The 23,349-nt window shown below is 45.5% G+C and overlaps 1 protein-coding gene across 1 annotated transcript in view; it reads right to left on the reverse strand.

Annotated features, from left to right (window-relative positions):
- The window catches only part of MDGA1 (MAM domain containing glycosylphosphatidylinositol anchor 1), a 141,989-nt gene that overhangs the window by 96,756 nt on the left and 21,884 nt on the right, over window positions 1-23,349 (reverse strand). Inside the window, exon 2 of the mRNA XM_085320568.1 lies at window positions 2,146-2,285. Coding sequence (XP_085176694.1) covers window positions 2,146-2,285 — 140 coding nt within the window. The remainder of the gene's footprint in view (window positions 1-2,145; window positions 2,286-23,349) is intronic.

Consider the following 23,349-nt stretch of genomic DNA (forward strand, 5'->3'; position numbering starts at 1 on the left):
TCTCAGATTTATATGGAGATACAGCCTGAGCAATAGTGGTACAGGCTTCTCTGTCATTTTCTGCAGCCCAGACAATGAAAGAGAGAGATGGTGTTTCTCAGCCCAGTAGTCTCCTCTATCAACAACCTCCCTTCTCAGGGCTGGTGACTCTGGTTGTCTACCGTATCAGTGCTGTCTAGCTTCTGATACTGAGATCCAGCAACATCAGCCAACAGAAAGGAGATGGACTTTCATTCAATGTTGGCCACAGATGATAAGAAGCAGATACCGTGATCCCACTCTAGCCTTCACCTAAAGCTCACTGCCATCATGACCGATGCCGATGCTCTTGAAGCAGGGGTATCTACATCACATTCCCAGAGCACCATGTTGAGCAATTTTTCTCAGCTAATGACCATGAATTTATTTAGCCTTTGCAGGCTTATTACAAAATTGTATGAAGGTCCCAAGTCTCTCAGATTCTCCTGTTCACAAGGACACTTCAGTCAGCTCTTTAATCTTTTCTACTTCAATCTCATTAAGTGTTTTGGCCACATTTTCAAGCTTTAATGACTGGCTGATAGAAGMGAAAAAAGAAGATTGAAAAAAGGTTAGGAGAAAAGTTTAGTTCAGGGAGGAATCTATCCATGAGGAAGGAGAGCAGAGACAGGACACATGCTATGTTTTATGTGAGCTGGCTCCAGCCTCCATGGTYACATGTGGTTCCACACTCTTGTGTCCCCATGAGTGTCTGGACAATGACAAACCATAGTGTTGCTCATTAGTGTGCTGTCTCCATCAGGCTCTGCTCCAGCAACCTCTTCTGCTGCTCCAGGCTCAAATTCCCATGACCTGCCTGCATCTTCCCACACTCTCAAAATCCTCAGAAAGGACTAGCCCTGCTGTCTTTTCCTGTTCCTGCTGTAGACAGCCATCCTCTGCCCATCATTGTCACAGGCCTAGGCTGATCATCCTGGCTTGCCTGTCTCAGATCATTTCCTTTTTATTGTTTCTAGCATATGCTTTGATGGATAATCCACTTCCAGTTCTGCTGGGTTCTCTCTTCCCTCTCCTTTTTCACCTCTTTTGAGCCAAGTAGCTCCTTACAAGCAAGTCCATGGAGGGGATGAGTATATGCAGATGTATGGTATCTAACCACCACAAACATCTCTGACTGGCAGAGTTGGGGAAGAGGGCCAAGAAGGCACACGTACTGTGGCTGGCTCCCTTTAATGAATTCTGGCACATCCAACCTATCAGTATGTACCAGCCACTGGCTCCTACCACACTCTGTCCCAGAACAGGCAGACACATGTTCTGGTCCAGCATCTCTATAGACATAGCCACACTAGCACTGAAYCGGGCTGCTTAAATATTGGAAGGGTGAGGAGGTGACTGCACATGCCTGAGGCTATGCATCCTGCTGGGGACCCTGGGGAAGGGCTGCAGCAGGTAGCCATACTCAGCTCTGTACCAATCCAGTGAGATGTGACTCTGACCACAGAGTGGACATATCCAGCACCGCAAGTCTGAATCTGCCTCTGGTCAGTGCCAAAAAGCAGTGATCGAGGGACTCCGAGCACAGCTCAGTCAAGTGCACTACAAACAACTTTCCAAACTCACTCAAGCAGGTTCCCATTGCCTTCACATCCAGAGAAACTAAGAGACAGATGTATTATTAAGGACTAACTCTTATGGCCAGCCTGTGGGGAAAGCCTGCTCTCTCTCTGTTAAGGCTGTGCCTGCTTTGTACCCAGAGGTAACAGAGGTATAAAGGTTTAAGAGCAGTTTGTACAGCAGGTTCAGCCTTGGCTTCTGGCCTTCTTGTGGTCTTCAGTATGTGGAGTCCTAAGAAACTCTAGGTAGGCTCCTGAGACTATATTCCACAAAAGCAAAGTTTAAATTGCTAGTGCATGTGCTATAGGGCATCCCTACCCGCTGTATTGTAAAGAACTTCTCGTCTCTTCTTACACTGCAGCCACTAAAAGGCAAGAAATCCAGCTTCTGTGCTGCAGAACCTGATAAGGAGCCCGCCCAGAAAAAATGAAAGAGAAGGAGTCAACTTCAATATACTGGGCAACCCCACTGCCCACAATGCTCTTCTACGTGGTGAAAGCAGAGACATGCCATGGGGAGTGTGGGTGACAAGCGAGACTGAAAGCTTACCTGTGGCCGGGGATGTCCTGTGACTAGACACTGCAGAACCAGTGTGTCCCCCTCTCGAATTGTGTAAACACGCTCACTGATGTTGTCCTCCTTCACCACGCACGCCTGCCCAGCATGTATGATTTGGGCCTGAGCAGGAGCTGCGGAAAGGGAAGAAGAGGTAAAAATAAATAAATAAATAAATAAATAAATAAAAATAGTGTGTAGGGGGGTGGCAAACAAGCATCACCACAGCCCCTGTAACTCACTGACCAAGGTGGCTGCTCACGTGGCATGGTGGAAGAGCAGCCCGGGGGAAAGCCAAAGGGGGGAAAAATCATCAGCACCAGATATGAGACACACAAAAGTGCCAAGGGATGGAAATYTGAGAGATTCTACCCATCTGCTGAGCAGTTGGTATCAACTGCTGTTTTAAAACTTTTAGTCCTGTTGAGATTAGCAGTTCTAGAGACTGAAGAGCAGAACACGGAGCTTCACTGTGAGATCATCCTGTATTGGCTGGAAATGGAAGATACCCCTGCTCTCATCCCTTCAGAGTATAAGCGAGTGGTTAAAGCAGGAAGCTGGTGAAATCATAGCTGCTCTGTGTCTGTCTAAGCAAATCTGATGACTATGGTTTACATTGCAGGGGGCTTGGATAACTACCAAGGAGTATCCGAAAGGGCCTTGAAGCTTTGTATGGCTCTTAGCATGCTTCCTGAGAACAGGCATAGCACACTCRGCAGAAAATACAAGTCTTCACCAAATTACAAAGCAATATATCTCAGTCCTGACCCAGAGGGAACAGTCTCTGAAGCAGCAGGGGAACTGTATTCTCCRGGGCTCTTTGCTCCTTGTAGGACACTAAGCAGAGCCCAGTTGCTGCCAGTCTAGRCAGAAAAATGAGCAGAGACCAATACAGTGAAAAAAATATACGGAAAGAAATTTCCCAGAGCAAAGCTGAAAAGCTTCTGGTCCCAGAACAATAGCTAGGTACCAGTGTAGCCCTAACCTGCAACAAGGAAAGACAATCTCTCAGAGAACAGGATCTTATAGGGGAAAAAAAAAAAAAAAAAAAAAAAAAAAAAAGCTTCTCAGCTCTGGAGACCCACATGAGCAGCCCTTGGCTCTTTATTGCAAAAACATTCATGTGATCACCAGAGCAGTTGTGATATATTGAAGGTGATGGTGCAGCCCAGTGGGACACCTGTGCTTGCTGAAGGGGAAAACTCCRGTCACGCTTCAAGGAACAGAGAAACCCACAAATGCATCTAAGAATTGGTACCTCAGTGAGAGTCCCCTGGGGTATACTTGCCTATCTTGCTACAGTGCTTCCAGGTGACTCTAGTGTCACAGCTCTAGTTCCCATTAGTGAAATACAGAGCTACAGAGGAGATGATCAAAGGGTTTAAAGCAAAGAGCCTTAGTAAGCCTTCTGAACCAAGTACAGGTTTTGCACAACCTAATAAAGCTGAACCAAGCACCCACTTTTCCCCCAAGGTTAGCTGAGCTTCACGGGTTTTTTTTTAAGCCACAGGGATGACAAAAATGCTCCAAACACAGTCACCTGGGAAATAGAAGTGCTCAGATTTATACTGGTCTAATCCACCAGCAGCGAGTTCAGCTTGAGTAGAGGAGATCATCTGCCCTTGAGGTCAGCCTGCATAAACTGGTGTCGCTCCGATGCAACAACCAAGCGGCAGCACTGCAGAACGGCTGCAAGGCTGAAAGGCAGCAAGCTGCTCTTGCTGCTGGGGTTCCCTCGCCTGTGACAGTCACCCAGCATTRGGGCAAGAGCACTCGGTATGCAGCAAGCTATTCCCTCCCTCTTTTCACACCCCTTCTGTCCTTTCAGCTTGGTGGCATTTCATTGACAAAAATCACTCTACKCTTATTACCATCCAAACTGTTAACTAACAGAAACAGCGCGTTTATTGGAACAATATGATGGAACAAATACAGAGAAAATCCTCAGCCTCTCCTGCCTTCACCATCTGCAGRGCTCCTAGGAACACACCTGCCATCGCTTGATCACCATGAAATACTGAAACCGACAGTCAAAGCTTCATGAAGATGGCTGAGCAGATGAGAGGCCATTCCTTGCCTGGAGGGCAGCAGATTCTTGTTGAACACACAAGAAGAAAGCAGCAAGCAGAAACCTATAYGTGYGCATGCATATATGTGTGCATGTATGCAAATAATATACAGTATGTTTATATGTTTTAATTGAAGTACAATAGTGACTTATCAAGARAAACCAACATGAAGCTCATCAAACAAACAGGGCAGAGGAGCAAGTCATATGCYTGCATAACTTTGCCAATATCCCTTCATCCAGATGATAGTCCCTCGTGCTGTCTCGGCACTCGGATCTGTTCTCTGCAGACCTGYCATCACACCTCTGTCCTACACACACTACGCAGAGCATCCCTCAGAGTGCCGTGGCCCAGTTCACGATGACAAAAAAAATCCCTGCTCTATGATTAAAAGAGACACTCCTTCCCTTTCCATCTTGTACCACATCCTTCCTTTGACCTGTGCTGTCTGCATTTCAGTGGGGTCCTGCGCCTCATTGCAGCAAGGCTCCTACTAACTCTCTTCAACTTCTCTGGGCTATGTTTGCTGGCTGGTACCTCTATTCTTCCTTTGCAAACAGAACCTTGATGCAAAAGCTAATTTCCAACTACTCCATGGAGAATCAGAWTTTTTATCTGCTGCTCTCACTCCCAGTTAAATATTTCCCTAAGTTGCTCTGCTCTACCCCACACAGTATACCATCTCTCTAGCCTCAAGTCTTTCAGCCTGCATACTTTTTTCTCTTTGGCCATCCCACACTCATATGTTCTCCTATTTTGTTTAACCCTTTCCTGCCACCTGCCTAAAGACATTTCTACATGGGGAAATTCCCATGCAAAAGCATGAAGTTCAATGCCACAAGAGTTGAAGGTTTTCTGATACCATTCCAGTGCCAAAGTGCTTCATCATCATTGTTTCCTCTCTGGGCTCAGAAGAAATGTATTTCAAACTAATCCTTGTTTTGCAGTATGAAGCATCATATGGCACTAGTCTACAGCAAAACTACAATCCTAAGGATAAGCCCTCTGACATAATTTTGTCTTATGTTACTATGCCCTCCCATCCTAAAAATTCTCCCTGGACCCACTGGGCTGCCTTGAAGCTCAGATGCAAGGCTATATATATCTAGTATCATTCACAGATGTCTTTATAACTTGCTTTTTTTACCTTCCGTATGACCCTCAGCTGTAGTCACAGGAAGCAGACATCACTGTAAATGAATCCCCACTACTCATCAAGCTGTAGTATCTCTCTTGCAATCACAGCACTGAGTCCTCAGCAAGAAAAAGATCAGTTTCATCTGTGCCTTAAACCCTGTTTGAACCTAGGTCTCTCAAAGGGGAGATCAGAACACCTGTGGTTGTCCTGGAGGAAGGGAGAAAGAAAAAAAAAAAAAAAAAAAAAAAAAGTTGATGGAATAGGAGCCTGAGGAAACTCTGCCTTTGGTTAAAACTTGACATGAGCAGAGTGCTGAGCACTCTGTGCTGAGCAAAGCACCAACCTGACTCTCAAGGGATCACATTAAATCACAAGAAAAGACTCCAGGAGGTCTTGGCTCAGCCTGCCATAGCATACAGAAAGACTGAGAAAGTCACCTCATATACCATATTACAGATAGGCAGAAGATCATGAGGATTGATTGCGCTTCCAACATGCTWGAACAGAAAAGAATACATTATTGTTTGACATCATCCCAGGTCTCCTGGAGGATTTCTGCACGCAGATAGTTTGTGCGTTGCCAGCACAACAGAACAGCAGGACTATGCTTGTCAGAGTAAACAGAGTTTCAAAGAAGTCCCTTAGGAAGGACAAGAAAGGTTGGAGCATGAGGCCATGTGGCTGAAATGGAAGCAGTTATTCTGGGTGTTTTCAGCAGTGCTCCACTGAGAATGTGCCTTGCACAAATACAACCTGCCTTACTAGTTTTGCTGAAGCAGAATACCTCTCAGCTTGACACTTTGGGTCAGAAAAGCCCCAAATATCCCCCCAAAAAGATCTCTAATAACCTCTGGGAGAAAGAGGGGACAGGCCAGGTTGTTCCCCACCTTTCTCTCCCCCAACATTTTCAGGGACAGATGCACCATCACCTCTGTTCCACTTCCAGGTGGGAGATCAGCTCAGGGAAGGCTCCCGATAAAAATTGCTCTGCTCCAGAGCAACCAGGCCAATCAAACATTCAGAGCMAACTGCTTTCCAAGGGGTGTTTGGAGGGGGGTAGGGAAATCAGCCTCTGAACACACAGCATTAGGCCATCCTCTGAAAAAGGCTGGCCTGCAATGCCCTTGTGTTTACACTGAGATTTCCAACTATGTTGTCACATGATATATTTACACATTAAAACAGAATGAAATTGAAAAGAATAAAATAACTTTATTCCCAGAGCAATGTATTGTACAATGTTATTATTACCATAATCTGGAAAGTTYATGAGACTTCTGTACTTACAGGTTGCTAATATCATTAAAATGCAGAAAAGGAGAGGGAAACCATCTTCTGGAGTGGATTGGAAAAATCTGTATTTGGTTCAATCTACCCAATTCATTTTTTGAGCCTGAGATCCCACTTCTACCATAGCAATGAAAACTCCTTCATAGGCAGAAATGAGAATGACAGGCATCAAAAAACTCCAAAAAGCTAATCTGGAGCAGGTTACACACACACACGCACACAAAATCCTCCAGCCACTGCCCTCCTGCAAGTACTGCACCAAGGCCTGGGCTGCCACCACGTCTAGGCTCCAGAACCAACCCGTAAGAGTTGATTCGGACCAAGGCACAAGTCACCTGCTCTTCAGACATCTCGTGCATTCCTCTTCAGCATTCTCATCCCTTCCTCCCAGCATGGGCGGCTGACCGAAGCCGCATGTCCAGACTCAGCCAGGAGATCTACCCTCCACCCCACAGAGGGGCTGTGTGATGCACCCACTAGTGCAGGTAGCAGAGTTCAACAGACAATGTCTCCAGGACCTAATAGCCTTTGTAAGCAAACGTGCTCTGCTCAAGTGGTCCCAAGGGCTTTACCTCTCTCCTCTCTTCCCTGAATTCAAGATCAGCTCATTCCCAAAGTCACTGTCGGCACTGCTTGTTCCATTTCCTTTCCCTTTTACTATTTTAAGCCACTTTGGTACAGCAGTGACTTTTCAACARAGAGGCCTGAGCGCCTTTGAAACTCAGCTGTTGTTTTATTGCTAGACCATTTAACACAGGAGATGAAAGGAGAGCACAACACAGACTCTTCATCCCTTCAAAAGGAAGAAAAAAAATGTCAATTTGCTAATCATCTGTCAACTAGATTAGTAGCAAAGGTGCCTGAACTACAGTCAATGGATAACTACAGGCTCCTTTTCATATCAGAAAGGGAGAAAAGCATCAGGCAACAGCTGCWGCTCCTGAATCGCTAAAAGAGGGAAAGAGAGACACAGTAGTTTTGAACATGGCTCCCCAGCTGGCAGGATGCACAGAGAATGCTACAGACTTTGCTAAGGACCAAATGAGGATTTCACGCATGTCTTACTTGTGCTAAAACCATTTCTGGAATCACAGGAAGACAGAGAGATTCCAACATCAAGAGTATTAAAAAAAAAGAAAGAAAGAAAGAAAGAAAAGAAAAACAGACAAGGAGAAGAACAAAGGACAAACCAGGAACAAATCAAGGCAGACTAACTCACACTGGGAAGGAATAGAAATAATTCCAGGAAAAGCCAGCTGATGCTGGTCAGTAAGCTAAACTTTGAGGTCTGGGCCCAGTACTTAGGTGGAAACTGGGGTCTGGCAAATGTTAGGAGAAGTGAAAGAGCTGCCCAAGGAGAGGACTGTTCGAAATGGAGGACCAAAGGGAGCATTGCACATTCAGCGTTGCTGCCCAGAAGATAGGCACCTGGCAGGGGCATAAGGKAAGAAGGGCACTGTGGGCTTTGATCAGTTAGTGCCCCAGCTCTTCTGCAGATTTCACTGTTTGCATGGCCGACCCAGCTCCACATATGTCAGAAGAGCTTCTGCAGAGGCAGAGCTCGATGCAGACCACAAAGCCCATCTGAGAAATTAGGTAAATACTCAGGCACTTAACCTACACTAAATTCTCACCTGTCACGGCTCCACGGCTTACAGGGCCCAATCTAGCTAGTTCAAAGCCAGCGTAGGGATGTGTGGGCAATCACACCCTGATGGCAGAGCAAACATTTCCTCCACACAGGAGGAACATTCAACAAATGGCCATGTTTACCTGCCGCTATACCCAACCTCCACAGCAAGTGAAAGCCTATTTCAATCATGGACTGGAGGGAGGAGGGGACTGCTCTGGGAATAAGAGGGTGAGAAGAGCAGCAGGAAAGATACTAAAATACTGAATGCTGTGTATCTCCATTTTGTTCTTGCCACAGTTAGGAAGAAGTGGAAGCACAAATGTTACCTTTCAATTCAAGTATCTGAAAACCTAGTTTTGCTACTGAAAAGTGGCAGGCAGCAGGGGAAGTGCACTTTCTATTCAAAGCTCTAAGCACAGTGGTGCCTAGGCCCAAAGGCACCCCAGGTCACCAACAAGCAAAGCTGCTTCTTCGCAGATGAAAGTACAGCAGCCATACAAGGTCAGGTCTCTGGCTCAAGCTGCTTSGTGGGGGACAGGCAACCGCAGCACACATCCCAGCACAACCACTCACTGACAACCCTGGCAGGGACRCCAAGGACCACGGGGACAGTGGGGACTTGGCACCCCTATGGCAGGTGCTTATCGGCAAGAGCAGGATTACAGATGGGCATGTGGCTCGTGATATAGCACCTTGGYGGAAATATCAGCAGCTCTGTGCTCGTATTGTTTCCCATGCAGCCTCTCACCAGACACTGACGCTTTTGTCCTCAAGCAGCACTGTTATGTGGGGAAACGCTGCTATTGCACACTGCCAGCTGGGAAAGCTAGAGAAACAAAATGGCACATCCAGAGTCAGACTGGAAGGCTGAAGTACAGCCAGACATTGATCTCCGACTTCCTAATTCTAGTCTAGTGCCTCAAAACGCAAAGGCCATCCTTTAGGCTCCAGGGCTGCCTAATACAGCACTAAGTTCATGCTCACAGAGAGAAGAGAAAGGAAACTTCTTGTGCAGATCAGGAGGGTTTATTAAAAGAAAACYGATTCCCACTGGATTTTTTTCCCATTATTTTTTTCCAGCACAAGCAACTTGAGCCCAAAGACTAATGGCAGCAAACAAAATGGCTTAGAGAACCATTTACCAAAAGCAAATATGACAGCTCAACTCCACCCCAAAGGAAGAGAGAGCACAGCACAGAARTGCCTGCAAATTGTCAGCAAAGCTGAGGCAACTAGGGCTGTACAACACCCCTGGAAATCAAGTCAAATAATGTTTTATCCTGACAGCATCCTTTACCTCCCTGCAGTGCCTTGTGTGAAGAGTCCTAAGAAGTCCCTCATTCTTTCCCTATCGAGTACCAATAATTAATAACCACAACCCAGCAGCCAAGCGAGCGATTCCCTCCAGTCCCAATAAGAGGAGCTGACATCTCCCTAACTCCAGCCATCTCCATTGTTTTATTTGCTTTGTCTATTGATCCTTTTATGCACATAATGCAAATTGACATTTAATAATTCAGCCAAGTTAATGGCGCTTAAATATTAAAAGGCTTTTCTCTTTTAATTAGCTGTAGCAAAATAGGCAACAAAGGACCGCTAGATAAATGCCATTTAAAATGCTCTTGTCCAAGTTTTTTGACATTTTTCTAGGCAAGAGAAGGAATAGTTCAAGGGAAATTTTGTAGAAAACTCCCACTCTTGCTAGGAAGGTAACTAACTGACAGAAGCATTTCCAAGGGCTTTGATTCAGAGYGTATTCATCCTTGTCAGGTCTTTGTTTTCTCTCTCTTCTGCTCTTCTGCTAATAAAGACAGAGAGGAAGGAAAGAAGGGGCAGAGGAAAAATCTTTACCTGTAGGAAGCACCACCATTTGCAGGCATTAAGGATAACACAATGCAGGTAGGGATGCAGAGGCATTCTGCTTTCTCATTGCAAGATATGCAACCAGGTGTAAATAGAGTTAAAAGCGACAAGTACAAGTAACTGATTTAAGAGTTACAAAAGAGGAATCTTGCAATTATTCCTTGGGGTAAGAATAACTAACCCAGGAAATGCAGTTAAGCTTACACTGAAAAAAGAATTCCAGACATAGCAGGGTAAGGGAACACRTACTTACTCCTCTCCTGGTCATTATGTCAAAGGCTGAGAAGGACAAGGAACATGCATAATATCCTTAACCATACCAATATCATCTAATCTGGAGCCACAGGAGGCAATACATCTTAGTGGTAATGTTGCTGCTGTATGGCATCACAACTGTGGAGAGTTGGCATTATTTGGGGTGTTTCAACTGTGCATATCTCCTGTCTTAATTACTTCTCATTGCAACTCCTGGATGCATCTGAGTTTGGGATAATGATCTCCCACCTGACCCTAAGCAGAATCATGTAGTCACAATAATTAGATATAGTAACTGTTAATAACTTTGTTTAATTACAACCTATTTTCTTCAAATTTAGCCAAGACATAAGATTTCAATGAATTTTAATTACATGCCATGTTTGAAAAGCCGGTGCTATTAATTAATTCCAGACAAAAGACTGACAAATTCTAAATTCCTTACTAAGGACACTTTTTAAAAGTTAATCTTAATTTAAGCCAATTAATAGATTGACTTGTAAATTCTCTGCAAATTCTTTCTTTGAGCAAAGAGCAAGCGCTGTAGTTCTGCAGAGGAAAGGTGCATTTTTCACACATAACAAAGAGATCGAATCCCTGGTTTATGTGCAAAGTTAAACTCATCCTTAACATTGGAGCTGCCACTTGCACCTTCTCAAAGCAGCAAGTCACAGCTTAAAAGCTGCCAGGCAGGAATTCCTGGCAATGCATGTCATCACAGGCAACGGGTGTCCCCACATGCTGTGGACACCCAGGGACTTCAGGATCATGGATGGACACAGAGCACTGGTCCCTCTGCCCCAGCCAGAAGTGCCAGATACGTTTCTCAGTCATCCTTGTTCACATCCAGCATCCCCCCGTGCACACAGGAGAGGGCAGTGGTGCACGTATCAGAGTCAGGTCGTTATATTTTTATGACTGATTTTAAGCGTTTGGCAGGGGGGAGGGGATCCCGATGCAAGAACTCCGATTTTTCTCCCATCTGCTGCCTCGCACACAAATGCTAGAGTAGGGGCTTTCACAGCTCGCTCAGATTCGGGCAGTCCTTGCCAGCCACTGTGACACAGCACGGACGGGGCCCTCCTCACCCCGCACAGCTCTCGGCTCATAGGGAGCATTTTTACATCTTACCACATCTGCCACACACTGTTCACACAGGGAAATATCCTTGGCGCTGTAGCAGTTTGCATCATGTCCCTTTAATAGATTTTCCATCCACTCCTCTCCAGCTGTGCAGCACATCTGGCCCCACTGCTTCTCCTAGGCAGGCACTCTTCAGTCCAGTATCCTGCCGCTTGTCGCTCAGRAGCCTTGGGAGGAGATGGGGGGAGTAAGTTCCCAGCAGACAGGTGGCATCTCTGAAAACTTCCAGAAATGATGAAACACAGGTCTGTTTTCAGTCTCTTCAGTGCCTACTTATCTGCTTCGGTGTCCCATAGCTACACTTCCACTGCAGCTACTCCCAGTACAACTAGGGCCACTATTTGGATGTATATGCGATTAACTAACTGCAAGACTGGTCCTGAAAATGGGAAGACGGGTTTTGGGCCACTCTGTAACAAAGAGCCCTCTTCAACCAAAGAGACAGCTATTGGTCTCAGGAGTATTCTCCAGCCCCTGTAAAATGAAGGTAGCTCTGGTGTTGCTACATCATGGAGTGGCTGCTGGAGTTTATTCTGATAAACAGTTGCATCAACGCAAACAATTTATCCATCAATTTATCTATTTAGGAAGGAGAAAAAGAGAGGAAAGAAGGAAAATGCACTAGTAAAGAGTTTTTCAGAAAACTTTAAGTACTTTACAACTAAAAGATGGACAAGGAGAGGCAAGGCAGGCTGATGCTGGCACAGCTGTTCCCCGGTGAAAGATTGAGAGCAGTGAACTTTGGAGCAAAAGTTCCACAAAGCAAGGTTATGAATGGGTTACTYATCATCTGTGCAGAGTCAAAAGATCCTCTGAAACATCAGAGACTTGCAGAGGAAATTGAGGAAGTACTAATGCATATGAGACAGTGTTTAAAACAATTTCTCAGCTGGCTGACTGCCCAGGGGACAGGGACMGAGATTAATTCTCTGCCTGAGATCATGTGCTTGTGCAAAAGTTATTGTTGAGATGCTTGCACAACAGGGAATTTGGGATTAATACGGCCACATTAAAGTAGCCAGGGTCTACCTGACAGGTTTGCAAAGAAAGTAAGATGATCTTTGACACTAAGGAAATGAAGTCCTGAGAGACAGAAATGCTGACAGTCACTAGCTTTAAGAGGAAGCATGTCTGAAGAGGCAAGCTCTTTAAAGACTTTTGTTCTCAGACTCTCTTTTCTGCAAGTGAAAAGGCTTTGGCCTACTTTGGCAAGGCCAGGGGCAGGCTAAGACCTCAGCATATTTTAAAATCACTTATCCTCAGGTTCATTTGATGTCTCTTGATTTTACTAAGAAATGGGGTTTTATTTAAAACACTCTTGGGCTTTTGGCTGCTTGTGGAATGATATAGAGCAGCCCATCCCATGGAGAACAGGACAGTCCCTTGGTCTCTGAAGGAAGGCATAAGAAATGCAAATTCCCAAGAAAAGCAAAATCCTAAACTAGCCTATTTTAAGTCCTAAGCTAACCAAGTCTGCTACAGAACAACCTCAAACAGAAATTAAYACAAAAATAGACAGTGGACTTCCCACTGAAAAGGAAAAAAATCATTTGAAAAGGGAAAGAGACATAACCTACCAAAACACATGCTTACTCGAGCCTCTGCRGTGTGCAAAAATTGAACTGCCATCCCCTAGAGAGCAAGTCTCTTGGGTAACAGGCTGCTCATCAGACAGATATTTCAGCATGATTTAGAGAACACAAGAAATTGGCTTACCTTCTAAAAGCTACTTTTGCACTGAGTTTCAGCATACTCTGATTTTGCCATAACCAGTACCCTGTAAGTACGAATCCATCATAGCAGCTTTCCCCATGTACAGGAACACAGGCTGTAGTCACTGAAAGGGACCTACTACACCACCCAGAGCAGCCTCTCTCTCACAGCAAGAACGCACACTGTATTCTCCCTTTCATTACTACTGACCTCATCTTGCTGCTTCAGCCCTGGCTGTCTCCATGCACAGGGGAAAGGCTACAGATTTGGTTATGCCCAGGAGAAACATAAGCCCCTGGGAGCTCAGCGTTTATGGACTGCGAAGGATCGTGGAACTGTTTCCTGGCATTTGTACCAAAAGACGTATCTATAATTACCAAGGCATCATCAGCTGGATTTTTTAAGATGGGTAGTGTGTTTATCTTGGGGTGTTCCAAAGCCTACTATGACAAAAGAGTACTTCTGGTATGAATTGCATTGCAGGAGCAACTAAGAACCAGCTGAATCTGGGAAAATGTGTTTGCTGCTCCTCATCTGGAGAGGTGTGAGCTGGCCTGGACAAGCTTGTGAAATCAGGTGGAAAGAAAGAAGTCCTGCCTTGTTCCAGCAATAGGCAGGCCAGGGGCTGCTCCTTTTCCACAGTCTAATGAGCAYGTGTGTTGCTGAGCACCCAGAAGAAAAGCCACTGAACCACGTATTACAGTGACCAAGCCTTCAAGCTTTTGTCCTGATTTGATTATGTCCTAAAACCCGTGGTGAACGAGAAGTTCAGTTATCAGCCATGCTTTTCCTGCTGTTGCCTGCCAATGACAGGGGCAGGGAGCYGACTGAAAGGGTAGGAAAACCGCTCACTAAATGTATAAGGATTCCACTTGTGGCAGCAGCAAYGTTCCAAACCACCAGTCACCATCCAGCACTGATAACAAGGAGATCTGAACAGCCATTTACAAACCACAAAGTTATTCTGCCCAACTACCCAGATTCCACCAAAGAGACAAGGGATTTTGTATTTTAAGCTCAGTTAGACAGACCTTCTGTTCTTCAGTTCATGGCATTCATCCTCTACATTTCTCATATTTCATTGCTCAGCTATAACAAAAAGGATAAAAGACAGCTTGGGAGACAAATTCAGGAACTGAGAATAAACTTCAGTGAGTGCTAGTCAGTAATCGACTTGATCTGTGACCGTAGGCAAGCAAATTCTCCTCTTGGTATACCTTTGTCTCCCTGTATGTCATTTGAATAATCACACTACCTTGTTGCATAGGGTATTTTAAAGCTTATTGTTTATACAACATTTTGAAGACGTGAAGCACTGTGTAAGTGCTAAGTATTATTGWGGTTATTACCTTCCTCACAGGTGGGTTATGAAGCTTCATAATTAATATTCATAAAAYAATTCTCCATCATTAGATGAAACATATCAGAGAAATACAAAGGATTAATATCCTCAGTAGTCTGATGTGAGCTTTACTGTTCTGTGCAACACTTAATAAAAATAATTAAAAACAAATCTAARATGATGCTGGTAGGAAGAATGAGGAGGTGGATGTGGGACACAGCCTGCTCTCCATTAATTAAGCCTGATACCATCAGTCTGCAAGACAGTGCCAAATACTTTCTTGCTTTTGGCAATAAATGTGCATTAACCTTAAGGCTGATATTGGGTAACTAGAATCCTTAGGTTCCSCAGGCAGACTCACACTGCAATTAAAAATACTAAACAAGGCGACAGCAGCCTAATTCCCCTCCGTTTCACYTGCCTGTGCAACTGAATGGATAGGGAGCAATTGGGCACAAGCATGCTCAGGGACCCTGCACCAATGAGGACAGCACCAAAGAAAAGCTGGAAACCCACCCACTGGGCCCCACTCCTACAAACCCAAGTCTCTGGTCTCTAGTCACTAGTCTGGAGGAGTAAAGAAATCTCATTCATTTGGTAGTATAAGATGCAAGTCCCCTAGAGCACAGGCAGCTTAGCAGCCCTACACAGCAACAGCCACTCTCTTGGGGGCTCTGTAAAATGAGCAATATCAGCTTTACGAGACTGATCAGTATGAGATTGGAGACCACTGTCTCTCACAAAACACCAGATCACCTCATGGTTGCTTGTTCTCCCAAATCTCCGAAGTGTCCATTTGTGCCTCTTCTCTTTCCATAAATTCTTCAAGGCACATCCTTGTTCTATGTTCATCCAGTGCCTAGCACAACAGGCTTTCAGCCTAAGCAAGATCACTTATTAGCTGCTCAATGGCAGTAGCTAAGCTATAAAGCTAAAAGCAAAGAACAAGTAGTTTAAAATTTGAAAAATTTGTCATTTTCTTTCCATCCTAGCCCCAGATCACATGCTGCCTCCAAAGACTGAGATAAGGAGTCTGTCATCTCAAGATCTGGAGTTCAAATATCATCCAGTTCAATAGCCACTGAGGCTATGGCTCCCTAGGAACTGTTCAGGCCCTCAGCCTATGCAAAGCAAGATGAAGAACATGGTATCCATCGTAACAGGATGGCTAGTGCTTCACTTATGGATAGACTGAGTGGAGAGGTGAGAACTGAATGAGCAGTGCTCATCTTTTCRGATAAGGTGAGGAATAAGAAGTGAAAGCACGATCAGAGAACTGCACTGGAAGGCACAAAGTGTGATTAGAGAATGTCTGCAACAACAGACCCCCAAACAGCAACATACACTCTGCAATAGCAGTCCAAGCCAGGCAGCCTTCCCAATACAACACCAGCAAATACGGCTGCAGAAGTGGTTGCACTGCAAAGATAGCCACTAGTATGTGCAATAGAGATGCAGAGGCCTTTGGAAAGTCTCTTGGAGAACAATTCTCAGAGAAGGAACACTGCTAGCAATTGTTTCAGCTACTTGTGTACCAGCTTTCTGCCTAGCACAGCAGATGCTGAGCAATTGAGTACTCTCAAAACCCCTTGTATATGCATTGAATAAAACAGCCTTCTAGATGCTCCCTGTGACCACCTCATGTGTTTTTGTATCATAGTGGTAAAGGCATGGCTATCTGGCCTTTGCACACAAACAGACTGCAAGAGCAGCTCCCCAGCAGACTCCAAAACCAACAGCATGTCCAAATCACAGATTTTTTCATAACTGTTGGTCAGGCTTTGTTCTGATTTACTGCATTTGCTCACATTGCTTCTCATGGTGCCAATTCTTTCTGGCCCACACCAAAAAGGTAAAATTGACACTGGCTTCACCCTGCGTACATATGTACAGATATACACACACTTTCTGTGGGTAAATGGACCAACAGCAACACTCAGAGGAGCTAGAGAAGCAGCTGAAGTAATTACACAGAGTCCTGCAGTACCTGCCAGGTCATCAGAAAGTCTTCCCCACAGCCTGCTCCACAGCAACGAGTCTGATGATGCTCTAAGTGGCCAGAAGAGGCAGACTCACAGSTACTTTGATCTTCATATCATACCTGACATTCAGCCCAAGTTGTCCCCWTATGAAAGGGTATAAAAACTGCACCCAAAAGCATCTGTCTTGCAGTATACTTGTGGGGTTTTTTTTGTTTGTTTGTTTGTTTTTAAATCACCTGAAGTCCTAAGAGAATCTGAACTCACATCAGGTATTACAMTAAAGGGCACAATCATCAAAAGTCTTGGTTGAGCTTCATATACAGCCACAGTAGAGAACAGACTTGTCCTTTCTCTGCACAGAGGTGTGAGTAATGGTGGGAAGCCGAAGATATCACCACAGGAAAGGCCAGGCATCCAAGGAGTCCACAAGGGTTAAGGGGCTAGAAGCCAAACAACTACCTTTCTTAACGTAACAGGCGCAACATGGTACTTATTTTTCAGTCCWGAGAAACCACCTACCTCTGCACTGACTCTTTTGAGACTCAAAAGGCAGTCCCCATCTCCTTTTCTTCTCTCTGCCCAATGTACGGGATCAAGKCAAATTTTCCCTCTTCTTCCTCAGTTTTAAAGGGAGGAAGTAAATTGGGTGTGCTTCACTGGAAGGTACTCTGCTACTCTTTGCTACACAAGACTGACAAGGGCAAAGGATTAGCATCACCAGCTGCTCTGCTGAGAAGTGCAGCACAGAAAATTGGATGCATATATGCAGTGTGGAGCCATTAAAAAGACCTGTCTTAAACACCTCCACCTCCCCATATTGCAGTTCATAACTCCCCACATCATGCCCGCTGCACTCCACTTCCACAGYCTTTATCTCTTATCTCTTCTGCAGCCTGTCATTCCAAGTGGCATTTGTACCACCAAAATACAAGTGACACCTCTTTCCCCATCTCCAGTCCTGTAGAGCATGTTACTCTTATCAAAATCATCCAAGGCAGCCRGCACGTGTTGTGGAACAAAGAAGAATTCGTCACCTTCTGCAACTTGCCTTTAGCAGAGTAGAGATGTCAGGCACTCCAGCTGTGAAAAGTCACTTTATCTCACATYTCTATAGCATTTGTCATACCAAAAGGGCTGCAAGTACCCAGGTGGGGGGAGAGGGGCCACTTCTATCAGCGATGAAACGCAGCTTCCTCTGAGGTAGAACACAGCTAGTCAACAGGGCGCAGAACCATTTYTCAACTGCTTAGGCTAGAAAGAGAAAAAGCAGTCTAAACTGGTCTGATGTTTCAGAGGGAAATAGGGAAGCAGAATATAATTATCTAAGTTAGAATTTGGTCAGAACTCCCAGAAAAAAAGCCTGCTTCTGATCACAAACAATGAGCAACTTAGTTTTCCATCCCTTTCCAGGGTGGCACAGGCCTGCACTGGATCTCATTTACACTAACATGGTTCTTTAAGCAGCAGTCCTGAGGTAAAGAAATGTACTGGATTTACACCAAGATAGCTGTCAATCACACTAAGGCGCAACACTAAAAGAGATGGTCATAACACCACTCAAGTCATCTCAGATTTTGGAATTTGCATATTTTCAGTCCTTGAAATTCACAGTTTTTAGAAATCCCTCTAGCAAAGCCTATTCCAATAAAATAAGTACATGCTAGCATTCAACTACAGCCAACTAGTTTTCAGAATATTTCCTTCCTGTCACCTCAAGACTTTCTACAAGGAACTCATGGAAGAACTGCAGCTTTTCAGTGGCTACAAAAATCCTTCTTGCTCCGCATGTCCCCAGGAAAAATTCTAATGAAACCCTTGTAAGTGCTCTTCTTCACCTCACAACTCCCTGAAGGCCAGGGCGTGAGCCGTGGGCTGAGCCGAAATGAACTGCAACCTTCGTACAGCAGAGATCCTTGCAGCACGGCCACCACTACCACCGTTCACTCCGCTGAGGTGTGCGGTTTGTGAGGAACTAMGGGTAAAGGCTGGTACGAGGGAGAAACAAGCAGCACACCACAATCAGAGCAGGGAAGCTTGCCTTCAAACAGAATAAAACATAGGAGTACAAGGCAGAGGACTGYGTGCTCCCAGGCATAAATACATGTTTGTATAGGCAATGGATGTATCTGTTAAGGTATGCTCTAGGGAGTATTGTTAAAGGTCACAAGCATGCCTGGAGCAGATACATTACGTACAGCAGGTTCACAGAGATTYGCCCAGGGAGAGGGGATGCGTGTGCATGTGTGCATGTACATACATGTTTACACACAGATACAGGTTGTCTGGCAGACAAAAAGAGGCTGTTCAAATTCTCACCAGGCCAAAGTGATCCTTCACATGTACATCTACTTATAATCAAGACACATGGAATAGTACCTTAGGACAGGTGGAAATGAGCTTAAGATAGAAAATATGGCCAGGTACCTGGAACCTGAGCCTGCTCCTCTTTCTAGAGTATAAAGGAGTTTAGGATGAGGAGCTGTTGTTACCAAGAGTGTGTACAGAAAAGCTGCTGCCTTGTCTCTGCTGATCTATAGGAGAACAAGCAGGAAGGCTGGTGGTTTTTTCTGGCTTGGACAGAGCGAGCTTTATTAACTTCTTTCTTATCAAGAAGGTACTGACCATCTCCTTCTACATTCAGGRCTGCTCACATGGAGCCAGGCTTCTCTAGTTGGAACCCATCTCTGCAAACTCATGATGGAGTTCAAGGGCTCCCTGCTGTTCCACTTGTGACCACTCCATCAGCCTGTGTCATCCAGCTGCTCTCCTGCACCTCTTCTGAAGGACTAGCTGCACAAATCACTATTGCCTCCTTCTCAGCTCCACTCTRAAAATTGGCCAGGTCCTGACACAGCTAGGGCACCCAAACAGAGAAGGGACCAGAAGAGCATCGAGGCAGTAAAAGCATTTGATGTCATTAGCCCTGGCATCCATTACTTTGAAGCTTCCCTGGTATTTCACAAGCTGTGAGAAGCAGCCAAGCCACATCTGGTCTGTTTTTAAAGATAGCCAGACTCCCACTCAGGTCTGAAGGATTACACAGTTGCTTGCAGCTTACACAAAGTCCAGACATGAGACAGCTCAYGGCTAAAACACCAATCATAAAAAAGTTACCAACAATACCAGACTGGCCCTTTTCTATCCCGCTCTTAGCAAGTGCCTATGACAAAGTAAAGGCAAGGCTGGAATGACAGTAGTTCCCCATGTGATCAGTCTTGAAGAGCTGAGCACCCCTACAACTGCTGCTGCCCTTCTGCTCCAGCTTCCAAAAGCAGAGGAAAATTCAAGACTAACACACAGTGCGGAGGGTCTGAGGCTTGGCAGTTGCTGTCTTAGATGTGGCAGGAACAGACTGGATTGCACAGAGGGCCCTGGAGGGCAAAGACTGCTTCTCTTATTCCCCAGGGGAATGAGGTTGCCTCACAGCAGTCACCATCAGCCCTAAATCTGAGAGCTTCGGCCTGCACAAAGTGAGCAGCAAAACCAAAGCCCATGTCATCCCTGCTGTTCCTCACCAAGTGCCTATTTTGCCTGTCCCTACARCCAGCCTCATCTGGCTGTCATGCAGCAAGGACAGAGCTCAGGACTCTGGACAGCATTAGGAATGATCACATCCCACCAAGATGAATGCCTGTGCTTTGCTTCAGCACGGTGCCTCCATACAGATAAGCTAGTGCAAGTGTTTGTGCTCACAGATGTAAGGGGATATATTAAAAGTGACACCTCTTGTTTAGTGCTATGCTGGATGTGGGCTTGAAGGAGCCCCTATCCGAGACATGATGAGAGGGTGGTATCATCACTGCTATTTGATAAGAGGCACATGGCTTTGACAATGTTGCTGCCCTCTTCTAAAGCAGAAGATGGAAGGGCAAGACTGAAGGCAGCTTGGTGGGGCTGGAGAGGTCTGCTAGGAGGAATTCATGTAAATATTTTTAGTACTTAACATAATACAACAAACAAAACCCCCAAGCATATACAGAAAAAAAAATCAGAGACTAAAACACTTAAAAGCATGTACAAAAAAACTAAACTATTGACAGTAGGCTCTGCTCTCCACYCTCTGTCACACTTCGGTTCCTAATGGTAAAGCAAAGCGACAAGAGACACAGACATCTCTAGTTTACTCTTGGCTGAGTGATAAGCTGGTCACAAACACCTGGAAATAATCTTGCACTGACCTTGAAGAAAGGTCCGGAGGAAACCCGTGATGGGTTTTCTGTCTCTAATATGTATGGATCCAATTCCAACTTCCATTGCAAATTTGTAACTTTCACTACAGTCGATGGGAATTACACCTATTTAATAGATGGCAGAATTGATTTTGTGATCTTATGTGTCTGGGCCTGCAAGATTTCCAGCCCACATAACTTTAGATAAAGATCTGGCAAACCCCAAGATAATGAAGTCTTTGAGATCCCACACACTCTCTTACAGAGCAAACTGCAGAGGTGGCCAGAGTACTGTGCAATCACAAGCTTTCACTAAACTACCCTCGGCCAGAAATATTGCAAATTAGGGCATTTCCAGCCACGCTAGAGCCCAATGTCAGGAGGACTGCTACCTAAGGGATATTTTTAGTGCTAGTACTACTGCTCCTGGGCAAAACGCAGAAGATGATGTATACACAGAGCTACAATCCCCATCTAAGATTTGAGTCTGAGCTTCACATCAGGCTGTTTGACTTTATTCTTGCTTGTCACAGTGCAAACGCAAGGACGTGTTTAAGGAGATCCTGTTACCAGAGAAAAAAGAGTGAGAAAGACAGCAGGAGCAGCTGTCACCCGCTGAGACACAGCTTTGCAACTTAGCCAGTGTCACATTGAGGCTTGTGAAGTGCCTGACAGGAACAACAAAAGGTCACAGATATCTATCTCACTATAAGGTCCTGACACCTTGATCTAAGCACCTCTGGGACATGGGGACACTCCTGCCTTCCCTCAGTTTTGCTCTTCTTTGTGCCCTGTTAACTGAGCTTTTAAATACGAGTCAGGAAAAGGAGGCTGCTGCTAGAGAAAGCTCACTGAAAAGGGCAGGACAAAGATCTGAGACACAAGGATGARTATCTACATCCTCTCTCTGCAAACACTGCATCTTTGCTGCAGCCTAGGACACCTCACATGTCTGGAAGACACACGAGACACCATCTCACCCTCCAGAGCAGCAGGGAGGAGAAACTAGAGCCAGGTTGAGGAGACAGAGCGAGGCTTGCCTCGCTGTATTATCATACTGCAATGCCTGCTGCAGGCCAAGAGGCTGCCCCATGCTCCTGTGGGTGAGTTAAGAGCATTTGAGCAAGATTTTGGCACATAATCCTTGTTCTCCTCATGGGACACAGCTTCTGCTCTCCCTTGAGAGCACTCAGTGAATGCTACTGCATTCAATTCAGCATCCCTTCTCCATTAACAGTAGTTCAACAGATCCTGTGAACTGCGTGGACCTGTGTGATGCATTGTTCTTGCCGCGCAGAGATTACATTGTTTAGTGGGTATGTAGGCCACAAACCGCATAATTTTATTGGCTTCTGGCCGTGACAATGGTGGCCCATCAGAACTGGGAGCAGAGGCGGCTTCCAGGGAGCAGGCTCTGCTGATAGCCAGCTGCTCATCTCCAGAGGCAGGAGGGCACTGCAGAAAGAGATGCTGTGGCACCTCAAGGGAATCTGCTCTGTGCCCAGAGAAAGCGAGTGGGGGAAGAGGGAAACACAGATACATCATCACTCTCCTACAGAGGGGAAAAGCTGTCTATTAGACATCTAACTATATGCCAAACAGCTGAGGCAAGCAGTCAGCCTGAAAAGATTTGTTTTGCTGCTTCTCAGCTGAGCCTTACAAAGTCCTTTCATCCACAAAGGGACCATTCAGAGAGGACAAGTTGCTCGTGCCACCCTGGCAGGGTGGTCAGTAGCTGTGCAGATAAGAGGACTGGGTACACACAGATTAAGGAACATGCCTGGGGTGCTCAGGGAGTAGATGTTCCGRTCCAGTTCTGCTCCTATTTGTTCCTGTAGCTACAGCAGTCTTCAGCAATGTACAGCCAYTGGTGCTCCTTGGTGCTTATACTTGTAATTCCAGTCAAATAGCCCAGTCGCATGTCTGCCAGCCTCCCACAAAGGGAATCACAGCACAGAAAACATCACAGCCCTGAAGGCCTTTTTTTCTGCATAGTATCYGGAACACACTAGCACAGGTTGCCTGGTATCAGCATCCTCCTGCCACCTACCCCAGTTGCTCACTTCAGCAGCTTGTGAGCCTAGAAAAACATCCAGAGAGCCTAGAAAAAGAGGTGCTAGAAGATGAATGGCTTTACTCCTCTCGTGAATGAGCTGATTCACTGACAGAGAGGACACGGATAGGAGAGGAGTAATGAGCAAGCAGGAATAAAAAGGGAAGGGGACAAAAAAAGCCTTCTTTGTGTCATTAAAACAGAATCTGCTAGTTACCTCTGTGGCAGCCTAGTGGCATTTGGGCTGTAAAGCACTGTCTTGAGGCAGGAGCCAGCACTTCTGGAGTATCACCAGTACTTATCTGAAACTCACAGGGTGCAAATGCCTCATGTCCACAGCAGGCTGCAAGCATACCCTGGCCAGTTGCCTCCTCAGCTGCAGCTCTTTCATTTCCAAAAAAGCTGGATGCAAGGAGCCCCTCAGACTCCTGGAGCCTTACCATGCACGTGGTGGGTTCTTTCATTCCACCTGAGCTGTGCAGGCTATGTGTTTACTAGGAAGGGGTGCAAATTCGCATCATGTGAAACACCCCAGTGCGGGAAGGAAG

This window comes from Rhea americana, unplaced genomic scaffold, assembly GCF_003343005.1.
Source record: "Rhea americana isolate MKP2758 unplaced genomic scaffold, rheAme1 scaffold_119, whole genome shotgun sequence".
Lineage (NCBI taxonomy): Eukaryota > Metazoa > Chordata > Aves > Rheiformes > Rheidae > Rhea > Rhea americana.